This window comes from Alexandromys fortis, unplaced genomic scaffold (genome assembly GCF_014885135.2).
Source record: "Alexandromys fortis isolate MF-2015 unplaced genomic scaffold, M_Fortis_MF-2015_v1.1 scaffold_134, whole genome shotgun sequence".
Lineage (NCBI taxonomy): Eukaryota > Metazoa > Chordata > Mammalia > Rodentia > Cricetidae > Alexandromys > Alexandromys fortis.
Window position 1 is genome coordinate 3,532,320 of NW_026068007.1, and position 21,880 is coordinate 3,554,199.

Sequence of the window (21,880 nt, forward strand, 5' to 3'; positions counted from 1 at the left end):
TATCCTAAAAAACTATGCCCATATTCCCAAAAAATGAATTATGGATGATTATCTTTGTTTAGAGTATTGGTTATAAGTTGTTATGGATAATGGTCAGGAGAAAAAAAATAAACAAAGGAGAATAGATTCAGAGTTCTTGTTTTGGAAAAAAGAGGAGGAATGCTGTGGGACAGTGGTCTTGTACAATGGACTACACACACACATACACACACACACCACACCACACCACACCACACACACCACACACACACCAAATATAGTAAGAATGTTTTTAACTGCATCTCATCTTTGCCAACGCAAGTGTGTTATTGCACCTCATACTACGGGGAGTACATTTTGCAGTATACTCAAGGTGCTTGCTCATGATCACAGTGCACTCCGGATACTTGGCTATGATAATTTTTTGGTCACCAAATAAGTTCTGGATCAAGGCAAGCATTTCTTCGGCTTCCTAAGTCACCCATTCTTCGTAGAAAGCTGTCATTTATCATCTCGGTGCCCTTGGGTGATTTCTTAGATTGCCTTCCCTCAATCACCATATAGAAGAGCTGTCTGCGGCTCCCTTTCCAGGTCAATCTCATTCTGGGTCAGACAAAAGCTCTGTGAGCCAGGGAGCGCGAGTCTTAGCATATATTCTTGACAGAATTGAAACCCCGAGTGTAAAGAGGAGGCATAGCTGGCTCTAGGCCAGAAGGCTAGTAATTTGCAGGGGCTGAAGATTATATTTCAAGCTGTTATCTCTTCCTAAGTTTTCTATTAGGGTGACCTTGACGATCTTGACTAGGACTCTTGATGAGAGAGCTTTCTCTCATCTTCACAGTTCGGTATTTGGCTGGTCTTCAAAAAGTGATTTCAAAGTTCTTTGCAAAGCAGGAGCCATATTTTTCTCTAAGAGGACAGGGAGGTATGTGACATGCCCATTGAACAAGGACTAATGACGCTGTTAGGAAGGAAAGAGAGAGGACACCACCTCTCTGTTGATTGCAGCTCACATGCATTAACACCAGACGGTGTCCTCTGCAGTGGGAAGAGGGCTCGCTCCATGTTCCAACTTGGCAGGGTCCTTGGGATGAGGAATTGAGGCAACTCTGTAGGTACAAGGCTTGCTAAGATGCGGCTGGAAATAACTGAGCACAACTGGTAACTATTTGGTTCTTTGAAGTGGTTTATGCCAAGGGTCTGTTTCATTTGCCAAAAATAGAAGCAATACTGAGACAATTTCCTACAAAGCCTTTTAAGTAGTTGAGATAGCATCACACTGGTTAGTTTCAGAGACCAAATGTGAAGTGTAAATGTTGCCATTTCTTTTTTAAAAGCTGTTTGTATGTACGTACATAGTACATATGTGTGTGTGTGTAAAGTATATACGTATCCATATCCATGTATACCATAATGAATACATGTGTCATGGCAAGCATATGAAGGTCAGAGAACAACCTCAGTCTCTTCCCCTCCCACATTGCTTGAGATAAGATTTCTTGATCTCCTCTGAGATGCTAGGCTACCTGACCTGTGAACTTCCAGGGCACCTCCCGTGTCCACCCTCTATGTCCTTAGAGGAATGCTGGGATACTAAATGGATTCTACCACATTTATCTTTATACAGGTTCTAGGGATTTGAACTCAGGTCTTTATGCTTGCATGGACAAGGCCTTTATTCACTGAGCTCTCTCTCTCTCTCCCTCCCCACTCCCAAGGCTTATTTCTTCGTAGTGGTACTGTGAACTGCACCAAGGACTTTGTGATGGCTTTGTCAACTTGATAGAGTCTGAAATTGCCTAGAATACGGATCTCAGGGGATTATCTTGAATACATTAATAAATGTAAGAAGACTCAATTGTGAGCCGGGCGATGGTGGTGCACGCCTTTAATCCCAGCACTCGGGAGGCAGAGGCAGGAGGATCTCTGTGAGTTTGAGACCAGCCTGGTCTACAGAACTAGTTCCAGGACAGGCTCCAAAGCCACAGAGAAACCCTGTCTCGAAAAAACCAAAAAGAAAAAAAAAAAAAAAAAAAAGACTCAATTGTGGTCTGGTTCATCCCACGAGCGTGTGATCCTGGATCGGATACCATGGAGCCGATAGGAGCATGCAAGCATCCATCCCCATCTGTTTCCTGGCTGTGAAAGCGATGTGACCAGATGTTTCAAACCCCTGCTGCCGCTGCTGCCTTGGCTTCCCTGCCACGAACTGTAAAATAAGCCCCCTTTCCCATAAGCTGCTCGTATCAGCTCCATGGTAGAGTGTTTTACCATATCTGCGGTAAAAACAAAAGACAAAACTTAAAGCAGCCTTCCCTTGTGCATTTCAGCTACGTCTGGGGGACTGAGCAGTATCCCCGGTCTAAAGAACGATGTTTAAAAGTCCTCTGGGAAACTGTAAAGGGGCTGGGAGTGGGGTGGAGGTGGGGGCAGAAACTGAGAACCTGAGACTATTTCTACTGTGTTCTTCTCCCTCATCCCCCACCCCAACCCAAAGCAACTTTCCAGTTGCTTCCTACTGTGGTTTGGGTGTGTTCTATTCCCTCCAAGTTTGTGTTTTCCTTTGGTTACTATAGCGCTGGTGATGGGAGGTGGGCCTCTAATAGCTAGCTAGTTGACTAAGCGGCACAGCAGTGGTATCTTTCTCTTGGGAGTGAGCCTCATTCTCCAGGGACTAGGCTAGTTAACTAGTAGTTAACTAGTAGACTAGGTAACTAGGTTAGTTACAAGAGGAGGCCCTCTCTTTCCTTGCATTTTTCTCCTCTGTTCTATCAAAGCCTTGGTTTGCTGATCAAATAGCTCACCTACTCTGTCCATTAGCATTGCCGTGTAATTGTTCTGGCTCTCTCTCTGAAAAAAAAAATCAAATTAGTCTTCAGAGTGTGAGGGAACATTTCATTCAAGGAGCTGCCAACGCTGAAAGAACTGCAGAAACAAAAAGCCACAGGCCCATGATGAAATTAATGTTGTTTGAACAATTCCCTTAAATGCCTTTCCTGGCGTGTGGTTTTGTTTGTTTCCTTTTTTCTTTTCCTCTGTCATTCTTTTGTTAATACCGACATGGAAACCACTTCTGGTTTCTGGAGTCTGAGATGGAAGAACGAGAAAAAGAAAAACATTAAGTTTGTGATACCTTCTAGATTTTTGCTGTCACACTCTGGGTCTCAGCCCTGGACATGGCGTTCTAAAACCAACTGGGTAATTTGTGAGTCACCCATGAGCTAGATGTTTGTGTTGCTCCCAGATTCCTATGTTGGGAGCCTGTGATCACGTGATAGAATGTGAGGATGAGGCCTTGGAGAGATGATTACGCTATAAGATTAAGGCCTTCAGGACTGGGGTTCATGCACTTGCGAGATAGACCAAAGTCCCTTCCCTCTCCATGGTGTGGGGACAGAACTTAGGAACACAGTTCTTCACGAGGTGCAGAATCTGCCACGGCTTTATCTTGGCTTCTGTGCTGCACAGGTAGTGGTGGTGGTGGGGGAGTGAATGTTTATTTTAGTCACCTGAATGTGGCATTTTTACTATAACAACCAAAAATAAGATAGGAGTATTCCCATCACAATGGGGTTTGTCTGCATTTAGGACTGATGGGAGATTCTTTAGGACCCCTGATAAATGGTTGGATTTCCCTAGTGCCAACTGGCCAGAGGTTAGAAGTAGCCTGGCAGGTGTGATGTGATCTTTCAGTATGTCTTGGGCAAGTAAATACCCCCAAATACAGAAGTCCCTAACCTTCGAGGTGAAGGTTACTCAGATTCAGTGGTCACTTCATGATGGCTGAGGAGATTTTGATCAGATGTGTCTAAACTAGAAGCCACACTAGTAACAATCGGAGAGTAAATGCGGTTTCCCTGCTGTGGACTTTAAGGCAGGAGTCAGCAGGGTATCGGGGAGACCGTGCTGGTGAGCCACACAGCACCCTCTCCTGCCTCGGTGAGGTATTTCCACCTTTGCCTGAAAGGAGCTGCCTTGGGAGGCAATAGGAGATACCCCTGTGGGGAGCTTACATTTGAGTCTGACAGAATAGTAAACCCAACAGGACTCAGCTGGAAGCTGCAGAGCTAGATGAATTCCTGGCCTTCTGTTTCTCTCCTCAGGAGGGAGTGGAGTCTGGAAACAGCCAGTTTCGGGAAAACATTCTTGGGGTTAAAACTAATACCAGCGTTGGAAAGAGCAGCACTCACTTAGATTAATGTTTGAGAAACTGCATCCAATTACTGTATTTTCATGCTCTTTAGGCAAGTCACCAGAGTCAATCAAATCACCAATTCAATAAAGGCCAAAACATCTTCGTGACAAATGAATATATTGGAATTCGTTTCTGCACCCAGCTGCATAAAAAGCACCAGGCATATTTCATGGCAGGCCAGTCGCACCACTGAACGTGAGATGCATCCAGTCCAAGAATGACTCTATGAATTACTAGAAATGGTCTTTAGAGACCTTCCATGGGATCCCACTTCCAGGGCTTTTCTTGACCCTGGTGGTCTGATAGCTTCCTTCCTCTGTGCTCTGTGAACCAGTAAGATCAGCCTAGTAGTTATTCAAGGAGACCTCCGCACAGCTTCAGAGCAACAGCACCCCTGGGCTGAAAAGACTGCTTACGCAGTTCCTTTCTTTACACACTACTTAGCTGGGTGGGGCGGCACACCTGTAGCTTCAAGTGCTCAGGAGATTGAGGCAGGAGAATCACGCTGTGGCTCCAGAAGTCAAGGCCAGCCTAGGCCACACATACTGGAATTCCATCTAAGAGAGAGTCTCATATGTCCTAGAGTGATAGGTTGAATGAGAGTTGTCCCTGCAGGCTCATGTATTTGAATACTTTGTTCCCAGCATGGAATTGTTTGGGAAGGATTAGGAGGTGTGTGGCTTTGTTGGATGAGGTGGATCCCTGGGGGTGGGCTTGAAGGTTTCAAAAGCCCAAGTCATTCCCAGTTAGTGTTCTCTGCTCATACTTGTGGATCATGATGTGAGCTTCCACCAACTACTCCAGCCCTTGTGCTTACCTGTCTCCTGCCATGCTCCTCACCATGATGGTCATAGACTTTAACCCCCTGAAACTGCAAGCCCCAAATAAGCTCCTTCCTGCTATATGTTACCTTGGTCATTGTGTCTAATCATACAATAGAAAAGTAATTGAGACACCCAGGCTGGCTTCTTCCTGTGTTCCAACTGAGGATGGCCTTGAACTCCTGATCCCTGCTGTCTCTGTCTTCACAAATGCTGAGATTATAGACATGCAGCCACATCTATACTCCAGTTAAAAGTAAGTATTCTCAGGCCAGGCAGTGGTGGCTCATGCCTTTAATCCCAGCATTTGGGAGGCAGAGGTAGGTGGATCTCTGAAAGTTCGACGCCAGCCTGTCTACAAGAGCTAGCTCCAGAACAGCCAGGGCTTCACTGAGAAACCTTGTCTTGAAAAACCAAGAAAAATAATTAAGCATTCTCATACCTAACAATCATTTCTATTCACAAACATTGAAAGCTCCTAAGATGATTTTTAAAATTGAAAAATTATACTATTGTAGACAAATTAAATACTGGGTATCTCTAGAAACCTGAATGACTTCAGTATTTGCAGTGCATGGCAAGAACGCAGCATTTAATTGTCTTGTACCTTGTATTATTGTCAAGTTTCACTTGACAGTTTTGTCCTCCTGGGAAACTTGGGGCTTCAAGGTTGCACGGCTTCTCTCACTCTTCTCTGTTTGACAGAGTCAAGGCCACTTTCCAGCAGCAATTATTTCTGCACTACACAATTTAAAGCACTAAACTGATTTTATATTTGCAAATTAAGTCTAATAAGGAACTTTTGGAAGTAAAGCAATATACAGGATGACTCATTTCAGAACTTTCCGAGCACGCTAGCACAGCAAAGCCAGCTAAACAACCCACCAAAACTAGTACAAGACTTTGTGTTGCCCAGACAGCGAAAACTTTGGTCCAAACAATTTTCACCATTACAGACAGTTTTGAGCTGCCCTGTGGGTGCTGGGAATTGAACCAGGGTCTTCTGGAAGAGCAGCCAGGGCTCTTAACTGCTGAGCCATCCCTCCAGCCAGACAGTTTTTATTTTTAAAAGTAAATTTGCAAATGAATTGATCAGGAGTCTAGACCAATGAAACCAAGAGTTTTAATGAAAATTCACTGTAGGAGAAAAAAAAGATCTGCTCTAGGATCTGTCTTAGAGCCAGGCCGATAGACAACCCTGCGTCGTAACAACTGGATTTGTACTGTTGAGAATGAAACCATGGCAGCGTATATGACAGTCCTTTAAGCGTGTGGTTTCTTTCTGAACATATCTAAGTCATGTCGGCCTTGGTGATGTGAATATTATTCTCTCTGTAGCATTTATTTGTAGAAAATAGAATTAGGACTTTTGCTAAATTCTTGTTGTATTAGTTTGTTTCCTGGTGCTGCAGGACATATCCAAGGGTGGATACTTCATAAAATATGCACTATGTTATTAAGGCGAAGATATATTTATTAAGATAAACATTTGAATTTTTTAGAAAAGGTGTGTTCATGGAGCTTTGAAGAACAAAGTCTTATCCAAACACTTAGGTTTTCACAAACCATTTTTTTTTTCTGATGTGAGGATTTTTTTTTTTTTATCTCATGTTACTTGTAAGGGTTTTTCTTACTTTGTTTATTGTCTTGTTTTGTTTCAAGACAGGGCTTCTCTGTTTAGCCCTGGTTGTCCTGGAACTAGATCTACATGTAGACCAGGCTGGCTTCAAATTCAGATATCTGCTTTCCTCTACCTCCTGAGTTCTTGGATTAAAGGTGTGCACCACCACCACCTGACTTCTTTGAGTTTTTTTTAAAGATGGCCAGACTGTTGGTACTTAAAAAAAAAATCAGATCTATTTGTTCTTGTCATAGTTTGTTCTTCATACCCTTCCCATTGTGTATGTGTGTGTGAGGTGTGTATAGGTTCTTATGTGTGCACAGCTGTGATGTGTGTACAGACATCTGGAGGCCAGGGGACAACCTGTGTTGTTCTTCAGGTGCTGTTTACTGTTGCGTGTCTTCCTTCCTTCCTTCCTTCCTTCCTTTCTTTCTTTCTTTCTTTCTTTCTTTCTTTCTTTCTTTCTTTCTTTCTTTCTTTCTCTAATATTTTCCTTTGTTTTCTTTTTGAGACAGGGTGTCTACCTGATCTGGAACTCATCAAGTAGTCTAGGCTGACTGCCAGTGAACCCCAGAGATCCACCTGTCTCCACCTCCCCAGCAACGAAATTCCAAATATCCACTACCGAGTCCATCGTTCATTATGTGGGATCTGGGGACTGACCTCAGGTCCTCATGCTAGCAAGGCAGGCACTTTACTGACTGAGCCATCTTCCCAGCTCTCCGCTCTTGGTTTCTGTGCCAGGCTTTATCCCTTTCATCCTGGAAAGTGAACTCAGGGCACCGTGAGCATCGAGACATGGGCTCTACCACTGAACTACTCGCTGCCTTACTGGTTTGTTTGTTTCTAATTTCTACATTTATTTATTTTCTCAGATGTGTGTTTTCCTTCTTCCTACTCATCAGATTCCTTACAGCAAGCTGGCTTTAGAAACCCAGGGTGGGATCCCACACAGAGATTCCTAGACACAGTGAAGGTTCAGATCACGGCACCAGGCTCCGCTCCAGATTCGCTTTGTCAGAGGAGGTCTCTTAAACATTATGAAGATTGCTTGGCACCTCCCATCTTCTGGGCCATCTTTATCAACCAAGAAATTATTAATTGGGAGTCTATTCTGGGCTGCTCATTGTACTGATGAAAGTAATTCACACTAATGAGCCATGACTCATCGGCTGAGTTCTCTAAGGGGCACTCACGTTTCCAAAGCGTGCACACTAACCCAGATCAACCTCCCATTCACGGAGTAAAGATGAAGTCAACCGTTAACGCTCTGGTTAACAGGAGTTCCTAAGACAAAGGGCCTCTTTTCTACTCGGTGTCCCAAACAGTTCTAGACCTTAGAAAGTGGCCAGGACGATGTAAGAAAGAGACAACCTATGCACATGCAGCAGTGGCCCTCTGAGAGTGCAGCTGTGTGTGTGTGTGTGTGTGTGTGTGTGGTCCTGCCCACCTCAGAACTCTCTAACTCAGTGGTTCTCCAGCTTCCTCATGCTGTGACGACCCCCAGCCATAAAATTGTTTTCATTGCTACTTCATAATTGTCATTTGACTCCTGTTATGAATAGTGGTGTGAATACCTTTTTTTTTTCTGATCGTCTTAGGCAACCCCTGTGGAAAGGTCATTTGACCCCAAAAAGGTCTCTACCCACAGGTTGAGAACTAGTGCTCTAGCTGGTGGTGGTTTGTACCGCCTTCACCTGTGTTCTAGATCGTGAAGTTCATATTCAGGTCACGGGATCCCAGGTCATCCATAGTTGTTCAGTGTGTGTATACATATATACATATTTATATACGCACATATATGTATATATGTAATGTATATGTGTACACACACACACACACTGTTCTTTCATTGTGAGTTCTTCTTTCCATGATCCCATTTCTCACTTTTTTTATGGAATATTCTTGGGATGCACATCCTTTAAAGGTTTTCAGGACAGTAGTTCTCACCCTCTCCCCCGGCACCTGATTACTGGAATATTTGGAATGAGTTGGGAACGAGAGAGGAGAGGCATCAGAAACTGGTCTAACCTAAATGGTCTTTTTTGGAATCCCAGGCAACCCACGGAGAAAGCCCCATCTGGCCTGGGCCACCTTGCATCTCTGGCTTGTTCGGAGTCCTACCAGCTTACGCCCCTGAATGTCAGTTTTGTTGCCAACGCGACACACCTTGGAAAAGGAAACCATCCTTGAGGAATTACCTCCAACAGACTGGCCTGTGGCAATGGATGAGGAACACTGCCTTGGTTGCTAGGAGAAGGGCCAGGCTACTGCGGGCTGAATGAACCATCCCTGAAAAGGTGGCCCTAAGAAAGGAAGCTGAAGGAGAGCCGGCAAGTAGCAGCCGCCTTGGTTTCTGCTTCAGTTCCTGCCTCTAGGTTCCTCAGCTTCCCTTCCATAACAGACCGTAATGGGTAAGCCAAACCAATCTTATTCTCTTCATGCTACTTTGGGGAATGATATTCATCACGGTAACAGAAAAACAAACCAGGACTCTGGAGATGTAATGTAACTCCCAGGCTATGCCACTTCTGCTTCTGACGATTAAAACAAAACAAAACAAAACAAAAAAACCTATTACGTGGTGTGCCCGACAGAGCAGCTCTGTCAACTATCAGGGGCTGCATCAGAGATCGGTGTCAGAAAAGCTCCGCTGGCTCTTTCCGTTCCGGAAACTTCTCAGCGGTGGAGAGACAGGAGCGAAACAGGTATGTGAGGGGACAGAGCTCCCCCATTTCATATCTGCTAGAAGGACTTTCTCGAATCGATTGTGTATCCTTGTTCTCAGTGGAGCGCTAGTAGCGTTAGTAGGACCAAGAATAAAAAGCCCCCTCGGGTTCTCAGCCACGGAGTGCAGGAGCTGCGCCTGGCCTTGCAGGACGTGTTTAATTATAACTCCTACCGCTTGCGCTTTTTCCGTCCGAGCTAGGTCTTGAACCTATATCCCAGTACCCTTTATCAGCCTTTGGTAAAGGGGTCGCTTGGGATATAGAAAGAGAACAAGTTTCCAAAGTGCGAAGACAAACGTAGTCAAATATAGTCAAATTTTTCAGCACGCACTGTTTATGAGAGGGAAGTCAGCGAGCCCCAAGAGGTCGCTGGTGGCGCAGGAACCGAGACCAGATTGTAGAGAATGGAGGAAGGAAAAAAAAAAAAAACCCACACACACCCAGAAACTTTCTTCCTTGTTGCTGATCCTCGGCCCCCTCCTCCCTCCCTGCCCGCCCCAGCAGAAGCCGTAACGTGACACCAGGCAGAGCGAGGAGCCCCGGAGTGGAGAAGGAGAGGGCCGGGGAGGGAGGAGAGCCGGCCGCCTTGCGCCGGGGAGAAAGGGGAGGAGAGGAGAGGAGGGAAGCCCCTGTCAAGGAGGTGGAGCGAGAGGGTGGTGTCCGCCTCCCGATCCTCCCTGCCTTGAGCTAGCCGAGCCTGAGTCGGGACCAAACACGCCGCCCGAGACCCACACAAAGCCCGGGGGGTCCACGCTGGCGCTCGTGGCGAGCCGTGAGCGAGCCCGGAGCACAGCTGGACCTGGGGCGCGGGACTGCTAGCGGGACGCGCGACCAGGCGCGGGCTGCGATCTCCACCCCCACACCGGGGCCCGGGACATCTCGGGCCCTTCGGGGCCGCAGCGGGCGACGGGGACCAAGATGGGAAGAGTGCCCTGAGCCCGGCAACTTCGGCCCCTCCCCGCCCCCACCCGGCTGCCCTCGGCGCGTCCCTCTCCATGTGCAGCCGGCCGGCCAGGCGCTCCGGCTGGCGGCGGATGGGTGACCTCTTCCTGGCCCGGGCGGGCTGTGCGAGGCGGTGGAGCCGGCGATGAAGAAGAAGCAGCAGCAGCAGCAGCATCCCGGCGGCGGTGAGGATCCCTGGCCCCATGGGGCTCCTGTGGGGGGCGCCCCTCCTTGCCTGGGTGGCTGCAAGCGCCGGATCCCGATGCTGCCTTTCTTACGCTTCTCCCTCCGGGACTACGGTTTCTGCATGGCCACCCTGCTGGTCTTCTGCCTAGGCTCCCTCTTCTACCAGCTCAGCGGAGGACCCCCTCGCTTCCTGCTCGACCTGCGACAGTATTTGGGTAAGAAAGGGCGGAGTCGGACCAACAAAGTTGGGGACCCGGGGAAAGAGTGATAGGCAAAGAACATCTCAAGCTGTCACAGTCACCACGGTCCCCGAGGTCCCCTAGGTGCGATGCCAGTGAGCATCCCTGCTAGTGGCAGCTGGGAGCGCCTGCTTCCTTCTGCGCGCCCGACTGTCCGCAGCTGCGTGGGGCGCCAAGCAGATACCCCGAGGCCGGGACACCACGTACCTGTCCTCCCTCACCACTCCAACTGGGGCAGTAAGTTTGTGAGTGTGTGTGTATGCTCTGGCCTGGCGGTGCGGAGATAGTCCTCTCTCTGATTATGGTTAACGAATTTCAATCCAGTCCGGTCTGGGGTTTTGGGTTGTGTGGTTTGGTTTAACCCTGCTTTCCAGTCACTTCTAGAAATTCTATCCAGTGGGTCTCCCTTTTGTGGGTTAGCTCAGATGGCTCCACTCTGTCCCTGGGCTGGTTTGTCCCTTGGCAGCACCTGCGCACCCTGCGGACTGCAGCGAGAGGGCGGGAGGAGTTGGGGAGGCACTGGGGTTGTACGGTAGGTGCCCGTCAGCGGCCTCGCCTCCGCTGACCTGTCGAACTTCCGCTCTGTGTGTGTGTCTCAAGTCAGAACTTTTTTTTTCTTTTTGGTTTGTGGCTAAGGAAAAGGCTGGAACCCAAGAAAACAGAGATTTCAGTGAGGTGTGACCTCGCTGCTTTCTCATCCGGGCTTCTGAGTGCCAGGGCAGGACCAACAACATTCACTGAGGTCCCGGGGATGATGCTGGCTTGGCTAAGCGAGGACGCAGATTCATTAACTTCTCTAGTCAGAAGAGGTCGTGTGGAGGTTGCTCTGAGGTGGTAACTGGGAGCAGAAGCGCTGCAAACACTGGTCCCCTGAAGGCTCAGGGTCCGGTCAGGGTAGCCTCTGTCAAAGTGCTGGAAACTGAGTGGGCTAAATGACCTGCCAAACCCTTCTACATTTACTTCAAAGGTCCTCTCCTCACCGAAGCAACAGGTCTAGACAGCAGGCAGTTTGGAAGGAAAAACAAAAAAATCCCAGAACCACACCAACAAACGCCTTAGGGCATTTGGGAGTGTTGTAAACTGATGACCTAGTATTCAGATTTTTACAAGTTAAAAATTTCATTTCAGTAAAAGTGCTGGGGGTGCGTGATTTTTGCAAGAACCTCAATGGAAAATTAAAAAAAAATTGCCCTGGTCATATTGCCGAAGCACAATTCTTAGTATCTGGCTTTCTGGTTTTGGGTTAAGAGGCCTTTTTTTATTGGTCAGGGTAACCTTCATTCGTTGTAAATCTGTATTTTGGAGTCTTGAGCTTTCCTTCCTGGCTCTGAGACGTCTGCTCCTGCTTCTGGTAACTTTATCTCCACTGTGAGGAACGTCAGTGTCCGCTAGTCTGAGGAAGTGTTGAAGCTCAGGGATATTCCTCCAGAGACTCCCATAGTGTGCCACACCCCCCACCAAGTTCCTTTTTAAAGTGTGAAGGCCTGGGGTATAGAGCAAAATGTGTTGTATGGGATTGGGAGGTCACTGTGTCCACACTTTCCAGCTTGGCTTTGAGCACAGCACTCAAACTTTGTAGCTTTGGCCCTTTGTGTAATTAGGGATTTGACTCACTGTTCATCAAACCTGAACCTGGCTCCCACAGGTTGGTGGTTCTGTAAAGTAAAGGAGGAAGCTCGAGGTGGGGATGAGGAGCAAGGGCATTCGGAGATAGACTCAGGAAAGTTCTGTGTGTGTGGCTCTCATCTGCTCATTCTGTTTTGGAAGGCATGATGAAAATGGAGGCTCAGGTGGTAGAAGAGAGAACGGGCCGTTTCCCTGGAGGGCTGAGTATTCTTCACTAACTGACCATTTTCTGATGGACATGGCGGGTTAGACATGTCATCTTTGTGACATGAAAATAGAATTGCCTTGCCAACTCTCTTCCATGTCATTTTGTCATGGAGATAAAACAGTCATTTCTGGGGAAAGTGGGCTTGGGTCTTTCAAATGCTCTAAAATATATTTTGATATCCTGGATTATATCAGGCCAAGCTGTCTGCAGACTCTCTCTCTCTCTCTCTCTCTCTCTCTCTCTCTCTCTCTCTCTCTCTCTCTCTCTCTCTCTCTCTCTAGTATTTTAGAGTTTACCCATACAAAATATACTCTGTCTCTCTTTCTTTTGTATTTTAGAGTTTATCCACACAGACTATACTGTTAGTAAAAAAAAAAAAAAATCCTGTCTGTTTTCCTCTTAACCAGTTTTGGAGGTATTTTTGTCCTTCAAATGTAAATGTGTACAAAGTCCAATATTTATAGATCAAAATAATATATTAAACATGTTCTTTACAGACTATAATTTCAATATTTGATCTCCATTATACATTCCCTGTGCGAGAGCTTCTTGATTATTATTGCTCAAATTAATGACTGAACCTGTTTTACCAGGTAGGTAGAATAATATCTAATGTGTTGAATATGCTTATGAAGAGGCAAAACGTCACAGGTATTGGTGATGAAAGTTATGATCGTTAACGGTGCCAGTCAGCGCACATGCAGATGAAAGTTAAACCACATTGTTGCACTACTGGCAGCTTCTGTTGTTTGTCCAAGTTTTGTATAGGAAAATTGAAGGCTAAGAATGAATGGATCTAGAATGGCCACCAAAGGACAGTAGGTGCAATGTTCCATTCATCCTTGGCTTGGTGCTATTGACAGGGAGTGGAAGCATTGCAAGTTGGAGCCTTCTGGGAGGTTTTTAGGTCAGGTCATTGAGGAGGGGTGTATCCTCCTAAAGGGTTGTTGAGCGCTGGTCTCTTCCTCTTTGAGTGTCCAGACATGATATGAGAGAGTCTCCTTGACTGTGCGCTCCCTCCAGGACACGCTAGGCCACCACAGGTCCAATGTAATGGGCACCAGTCAGTTACGGTTAAGTAGTTCCAAATCTGAGAGCCGAAGCCAGGCTTCTAAGTTGGTTCATCTGAGGTACTTGCTACAGTCACGGAAAACTGCTAAACAAGGGAGGGATGTACAGAAAGGGAAGCAGGACCTGCCTCCAAAGACTACGGTGCCTACTGAAAAGCACTATGGGAAGTTTAAGAGAGAAACTGCAAATTCAGCAAGAATGAGAAGGAACCTTCGCCAGCTGACTGGCTAACCGATCTTCAGATTGACACACACACAATTTTACTTTGAGTTACTTGTGAGGCCGGCAGAGAAAGGAAACTGTCGAAGCCACCGGTCAGTCCAAACTCTGCCGTCCTGTTTGTGTTTGTTACGTTTCTTCTGACAGATTACATGACACAAGCCACTTGAGGAAGGAGGACTTTATAGTTTCAGTCTGTTTCGGGGATGGCATGGCAGAGTATGTGGTGAGGGCTTCGTTGCATGGTGAGGAACTGGAAGCAAGGCCTGGTGGTCACCCCTCAAAGGCCTGCTCCTAGTGGCTTGGATCTGCCAGCTGGGCCCCATGTCCAGGGGTTCTATAACCTCCCCAAACTGCAACATCAGCTGGAGACCAAGTGTTCAGACACGTGTGCTGTTAAGAACATCTCACATTCAAACCATAATCCCATAAATGGCGCCTGTACTGCCTCTGATAAAAAACCGGACTCTCTCTCACAGCTGGATAGTCAGAGGTGAGACCAAGGGAACTGTAGTTCTCTGTGTAGGCTACTGGTTCTGTGTGAGTCCTCCGATCTGTAGCTTCAGTATCTTGGGAATTTGTTGCATATTCAAATTTTCAGGAAATTCGAAGTTCCTTTTAGACTTTCTGGATGAGCCTGGGCCTGGCCAAGCAGGCTGCGCCTAAGCAAGATCTCAGGTGATCTTGCCAGGGCCGCAATCGGCCTGAAAACCATTGTTCTGCCGCAAGCCATTGCTTTCAGAAGCCTTCGAAGGTATCTGAGGGAAAGAGGAGGTGGAAGGGGAACCGATTTTTATAAAGAGGTTTCAAGGTCATAACAATGGTTTTGTTTTTTAATTTCAAGTGATTTAAATGCAGTTTGCTTTACGGCTTAAGGCCCATTGTTTTGGGAGGTGGGAGGTGGCAGTGGGTAGAGGGGGCAGCTAGCCTCTGTAGTTTTTCCTGACTTTACACTTCCTGAGATTCTGAGAGACATGAAGTGAGGGCAAAGTGGGGCACCAGAAAGCAGGGTGTGGGTAGGGAAGAGACAGGAGATAGGGTGAGTGAGGAACTGTGGTCAAAGGGTTCCTTCTTCCAGCCAGTCTGCAGAAGGACAGACTTTATTCTTCTAAAGGGGACTTCCTGCTGCCACAGACTTGAAAAGAGGAAAGAAGTTGGGAGAGGAAAATGAAGCAGCAGGGTAAAGCTCATCTAATGCTCTCCTTAAACATGGGAGCCCAGAGTTTTCCCAATTCAGTGGGCTAATATTTTTAAAAATTGCGTCTACATAGATAGTTAAATATATATGTTATCATACATACATATACACACTCATCTATCTATCTATAATTACATATATGTTTTTATACATATGATGTGGGAAGTCCTTCTGTATATGTGTTGCTTTTATTGGATAATGGATAAAGCTGTTTCTGCCAATGACTTAGCAAAGCAAAGCCAGGTGGTAAATCAAAACAGATATACAAAGAGACTCCAGGAGTCAAGGAGGTGCCATGTAGCTGCCAAAGGAGACAGATGCCAGAACCTTACAGGTAAACTGGTGTGGGAGAATTGTCTGTGTTCTGTCAATCATGTTTGAAATAAACGCTGATTGGCCAGGCAGGAAGTATAGGTGGGTCAACCAGAGAGGAAGTAGAGGTGGGGCGATGAGAACAGGAGTATTCTGGGAAGAAGGAAGCTCCCTCCCCAGTCCTACTCATATCACTGAAGAAGCAGGATGTGACCTGCCCCGCTGAAAAAGATACCGAGCCATGTGGCTAACATAGATAAGAATAATGGATTAATATAAGTCATAAGAGCTAATATGAAGCCTGAGCTAATGGGCCAGTCAGTTTATAACTTATGGAAGCCTCTGTATGATTTTCTTTGGGACTTGCCGGCTGTGGGAACTAGGCAGGACAGAAACCCCAACAAGCAGGCCCTCATGTTACAGGTAAACCACAATCCTCATGGCAATACATAGAATAATAGAAATGGGTTAATTTAAGATGTAAGAGTTAGTTCATAAGAAGTCTAAGCTAATAGGCCAAACACTATTGTAATTAAAACAATTTCTGTCTGATTATTTCGGGGTCTGGGTGTCCAGGAGACGAACAAATGGCTTCTTCCTACATACATACATATACTCTATCTATCTATCTATCTATCTATCTATCTATCTATCTATCTATCTATCCATCCATCCATCTATCATCTATCTATCTATCTATCTATCTATCTATCTATCTATCTATCTACTATCTATCTATCTATCTATCTATCTATCTATCTATCTAATCTATTATATGTGTATGTATGTGCAAATGTCATGGCACATACATAAAGATTAGAAGACAACTCAGAGTCAGTCCTTTTCCCTTTATAAGGACCGCAGAATTGAACTCAGATCCATAGCTTTGTGCAGCAAATTTTACCATTGCATGAGCTTAGCAACCTAATATTCTTTTTTTTTTTTTTTTTCTTTTGAGACAGGGTCTCACTTTGTAGCTCTGGCAGTCCTGGAACTCACTCTGTAGACCAGGCTGGCCCTGATCACAGAGATCCACCTGCCTCTGCCTCCAGAGTGCTAGAATTAAAGGCGTGTGCCACCACCACCCACTACACCCAGCTTGTTCCCTCCCCCCACCTTCTTCTGCATGGAAACTTTGATTTGCTATAGAAAACAAAATACCCCCCCCACACACACACACACATACACACACTCCCTGTGAAATCAGGTTACAAAGCAGCCTGCTTGGCAGTAGTATTACCACTTCTGAGCTGTGGAAATATCAAAAACTTGGACACATATTATTTAGATTGATATAAACAAAATGAGCCAGATGGTTCACTATTGATCTTGTACAACCGGCAGACGGTTAAGATTTATCATCAAGCCTTGGAGATGTGATTTAGCCTTTATGAGAGCTAAATTCGTTGGATGGATCTCCAGTTGATAGGCTTTCCCTTCCATTTCTAATTTATAGCATTTTAAATGGAGACATAGTGCTTTTTCTCAGAATTACCCATTTCTACATGTATTACATACGACGAGCCTGGGAATTTTGAGTTAGAAAACGAAGAAAAAAAAAAGATGTGATTTCACGGAATTTTGAAATTCTCCAACTTTAAATAAATTTCAAGGGAAATGTGAAAATAGAGGTCCAGACCTGTTTCGGAAACAGTTTCGCCAAGCCCTAAAAACCCAATTCTCTTTTCTTTTCTGCATATCACACGGGGCTTAAAAGCCATAGTTGAGGCTGCGCACAGTCAACTGGGAATGAATGCATAAAATATGAGGTTATCAATAGAGATTGTTGACGTGGAAAAATGAGATTCTTGTTTATAGCGGCACGCTCATCTCGGAGGGCGGGTTGGGGACACAGAGGCAGTGTATCAGAAGAAAGACGGGAAAGGCCTCCAACTGTGGCAGCCTGTTCTGTAAACACAGAGCACAGATGAGGGGGGGGGGCATTCTGCCTAGTAAACCGTTTGTAATGTAGGCTAGCCTCAGTCTGAACTGTTTAACAACACACATAAATATGGATTCTCTAGATACCGTCTTTCTCCACATTCCCTGACATCCATCGAGGCTTAAGGTACGAGCTGGATTGGATGGGGAGAAGCTAGAAGTAAAATAGTCGAGCTTTTTCATTCTGGCAGAGAAACTATGTCTGTTCTCTGACAGAGGGATGGTGAAGGAAAAAAAAACTAGTTTGCCCTGCTGCAGTACTGGTGGGGTCAGGTGATGGGCAGTGAAAAGACACCCACTGGATGAATTGCAACCCTTAGAATTATTAGTTGTTGCTCTCTTCTTTTTTTTGTTTTGTTTTGTTTTGTTTTTACAGCAGTGACCACAAATAAACTTTGCTTATTCATGTTTATCATGTTATAGAAACCCACCTCTAGACCAATGTGATGTAGGTCTTTTTGTCTATTAGAAGGAGGGGTGGAATGACTAACATGCCTCCCATTGGGAATTCTGGCTTGCAGAAGTCAGCAGAATGCAGCAATTGTCTGGCAGGACAATTCCAAGTGATGCCCACTTCAGTTTTTGACACTTACTGAGATACAATCCATGCATTTTAGAACTGATCTATGTAGAGGTTTTAAATCTTGCTAACAGTTTTCAGTGTATTCTTTAGATCTGTATAGTCATCACCACAACCACCTGAAGAATATGTTCATCACAAGAAAAAAATACCTAGCCTTTATTTAGCAACTCAGTGGTGATGGGGCCTCATTACTCCAGCCCTAAGCAGCCTCTGGTCTTCCGACATCTGTAGATTGGCCTGTTTGGTTCCTTTCTTAGAACTGGAATTATATAAGATAGTCTTTTGTGATTTTTTTTTTTTCCTTTTTCGAGACAGGGTTTCACTGTGGTTTTGGAGCCCGTCCTTGTAGACCAGGCTGGTCTTGAACTCACAGAGATCTGCCTGCCTCTGCCTCCCAAGTGCTGTGATTAAAGGCGTGCGCCACCACGGCCCAGCGTGATTGGTCTTTGTTTTTTTAGATAAGGTTTCTTTGCACAGACCTTGCTGTCCTGGAACTCACTCTGTGGACCAGACTGGTCTCGACCTCAGAGATCCACCTGTCTCTGCTGAGTGCTAGATTAAAGGCATCTGCCACCACCACCTACCTGGCTGTGATTGGTCCTCTTTACCTGGCATAATACTTACCAGGCTCACCTATATTATACCGTATACGTGATTCCTTTTAATAGCTTGCTAATATTCCATTACTGGTTTTCAAAGATTATAGAAAGGAACATCCCTTGGCATTTTACAGATAAGACCATATTTGTGTATCCATTCATTTATTAATGGAAGTTGAAGAGTTCATGGGGCCATCCAGAGTCATTTCCCACAGCACACTGTGTTTACTTTTGCTTGGTTTTGGCTCTCTCATACTCAGTTACAAGGACTTTTTCTTTTCACTCCCAGTATTGCCAACTACTTTAATCCTAACGTTGAAGCATAACTTCTTAGTATTTTTATATGATAAATAAGAATTCCAGGAGAAGGGAAATGGAGAGAAGGAAGGCAGAAGTCACGTCTTTTGAGTAGGATCAGCAATGGAGGTCTACAAGTTCCATCAGTGATATATGGATTGAGTTTCCCAGTATCCTCAGCAGCTGTTGGAGACCAGCTTCTATGTGGAAGTCACTTACCAGTGTAAGGGCCTGGGGATTAGAAAGATAAGTAAAGAGAACAAAGAGTGAAAAATGATAAACAGAAGCATTAGATAGTTCCAGGAGGGAATTCCAGTGAATACTGAAAAATCGCCCTTAAATACTCTGACCCTAGAAGGTAGGAGTAAGATAAACAGGATACAAGGAAAGAACTGACCAGTTGAAGGCTGAAGGGCCACATTCTTAGTTAAACATTCTGTTGCCAAAACAAGACAAGTAACACTCACACCCTAGACCAAAACATTCTGTAGGCAAACCACTCCCTGGGTGGAATCCATTGTTATCTCCCAAGGGGAATTGGAACCTTGTTGGATCCTTAGACTTTTGTTTGAGGTTGAAACAGATCTACTTCTTAATACCTAAAAATACCAGGTCTGGATATTAGCCACACCTGTCGTCTGAAGTGTTGATAATGACCTTGAGAAAGCAGAACTCTCTGATCTAAATCAGGGTGGAATGGAGCCTGGACCTTTGAGGTAGAAACCGATCTATTTCTTAATACCTGATTACCAAGTCTGGTTATTAGCCATACCTATTATGATCTGTTGACAATAACCTTGTAGGAACAGAAGTAAGTTCCAACTCTTTGACCTTTACTCAAGGTAGAATAGACCCATACCTATGAGCCCTGTCAAGCAACACTTATTTTTGCATTAAAATAATTGTTGCCATCCTCATGAGTATGAAGTAGTGTGCCATGGTGGTTGTGTTGTGTTTTTCCAGTACTGAGTGGCTACTAGTTGCTTTCATGAGTGTCTTGACCACTTGTGTATCTTTTCTGGGCAAAAATCTATTCACTTCTTTTGCAGCTTTAGAATGTTTTTCTTTTTTGTTGTCAAGTTGTAGATGTTTGTGTATTTTGGATAAGAGACTTATCAGATAGAGGGTTTCGCTATCAAGTTGAGCTGGGAAGATAATTCTGATTTAAACACAATGTTCTTGAGATATTCTCTGTGTTATCCTTTCCAAGGAGCAACAAGCTAGTGTTACATGGGCACCATTTCCAAAATGCTAAGTGTGGAGTCCTGAGAGACAGACAACCTCAGATGAAAGTTCTGAGAATTGACTGGGAAAGCAAGGACCTTTTTCTAAGGAATCTTGAAGTTCTGTTTTCTAGTAATGGATCTCTTTGAACAATAAACATTGGTTATCTGTCTTTTAGTCCAAATATGTGCCAAATTGGAAATGACTTAGTGATTCTCAACCTTCCGAATGCTGTCATCTTTTAATACAGTTCCTCATGTGTGGTGACCCCAACCATAAATTTATTTCATTGCTACTTCATAACTGTAATTTTGCTATTGTTAAGAATTGTAACAAATATCTGATATGCAGGATATCTAATACGTGATCCACAAAGGGATTGAGAACTGCTGGCTTACTGGACAAAGTACTTGCCATAAAAGTATTCTCACCAACTCTGAAATAATAGCACGAGCTGCAAGCTGTGCCAGATAAGATTTCACCAAGGGGATGTCAGTCTCTAGTTTGGGGAACTGCTCCAATACGTTCAGGAAAGTGCATGAAGTTGTCACTTGTGGCTATCCCTTCCTGTTAGACTAAACGGATCAAAGAGCTTGCTTTTTCTTTATCTTCATCACTTCTATCTAGTGACAGGACCATTGTCCCACAGCACCTTTGTTTAGCTTTCTTCCTGACAATTATCCATGCAACTTGTAACCAACACTTAAACAAAGAAAAATGTTCATAATCCATTTTGGGGGAATGTGGCGTACTTTTCTAGGCTATTTCTTGTTGATTGGAGATGCTGATAATCTTACAGGGACCAAAAGAAAATCTTGAATTATGGTCAAGTCCTGACTTGAATATTCTGTGAGGCTTGATCATCTCAGCCAGCAGTCTTGAAACTGTTCTGGATGTAGAAACTCCAACAGAGGTCCTCTAAAATGTTGAAACATCTGAACCATCCACTTCTATTGGGGATTATTCAAGGGGTCTTTCTTGGTCAAACCTGATTTTTCTTAACCCAGAATGAATCCACAGCCTCTCATTTCCCGTGGAAACAAAAGCAAAACCTCTTATCCAAAGTAACATATCTTTTGACTTAAATTTTGAAGTCAAGCCATTTTCAAATATCCATGTTTGATTAATCCTGCAGCATTTATAATCTTATGTCCTTTAGCAGCTGTTGCTCCTTCCTCAGCCATCAAACAATTCAGAGGCAAAACAATAACATACAGTATTCAGTTTCTCTTGTGTATTTTCCATTTTTATGTGGCTTTATTTTAAACTCTTTGTTTTATTTTTAAAATTTGTTTTTTTGAGACAGGGTTTCTCTGAATATCTTTGGCTGTCCTGGCACTCACTCTGTAGACCAGGTTGTCTTTGAACTCACAGAGATCTTCTTATCTCTGCCTCCTAAGTGTTGGGATTAAAGGTATGTGCCACCACACTCAACTACTCTCTTTCTTTCTTTTTTTTTAAGGACTTTATCCTTTTTTTTCTCTCCCAAGCCTACATATATTTTTTTAACACACTGTAAATTGTTTAGAGGTTTGCTTCATCTAAATCTATCTTTACTGTGTATCTCTTTTTCTGACCACATGAGCCTTTAATTTGCTAAGTGATATGGCTAGGATTAAAGCTGTGGCTTTGACAGCTGGATCTACCCCATTCCTTAGCTTTCTGAGAGTCTAGCCTCATGGTGGAGGTAGTGGCTGGAACCATGTTTATTGTCACAACTCTGTGGAGTTTCAAGGTCCTGCACCACCAAAAACCATGCTGTTGGCTATTCATAAACACCATAAAAGTGTTTGGTGGCAGGGCCTCTTAAAAGAGCTTCAAGGTTTTTGCAGCTATGCTGAGTCAGGAAGCCTCTCTTAAATGAGACACACTTGCCTCTAGCAAACAGAG

At 44.7% G+C, this 21,880-nt stretch overlaps 1 protein-coding gene across 1 annotated transcript in view; it reads left to right on the forward strand.

The window, feature by feature from the left end:
* The first annotated feature begins 9,895 nt into the window (after nt 1-9,895).
* The window catches only part of Ust (uronyl 2-sulfotransferase), a 278,050-nt gene continuing 266,065 nt past the window's right edge, over nt 9,896-21,880 (forward strand). Inside the window, exon 1 of the mRNA XM_050161634.1 lies at nt 9,896-10,688. Coding sequence (XP_050017591.1) covers nt 10,433-10,688 — 256 coding nt within the window. The 5' untranslated portion in view covers nt 9,896-10,432. The remainder of the gene's footprint in view (nt 10,689-21,880) is intronic.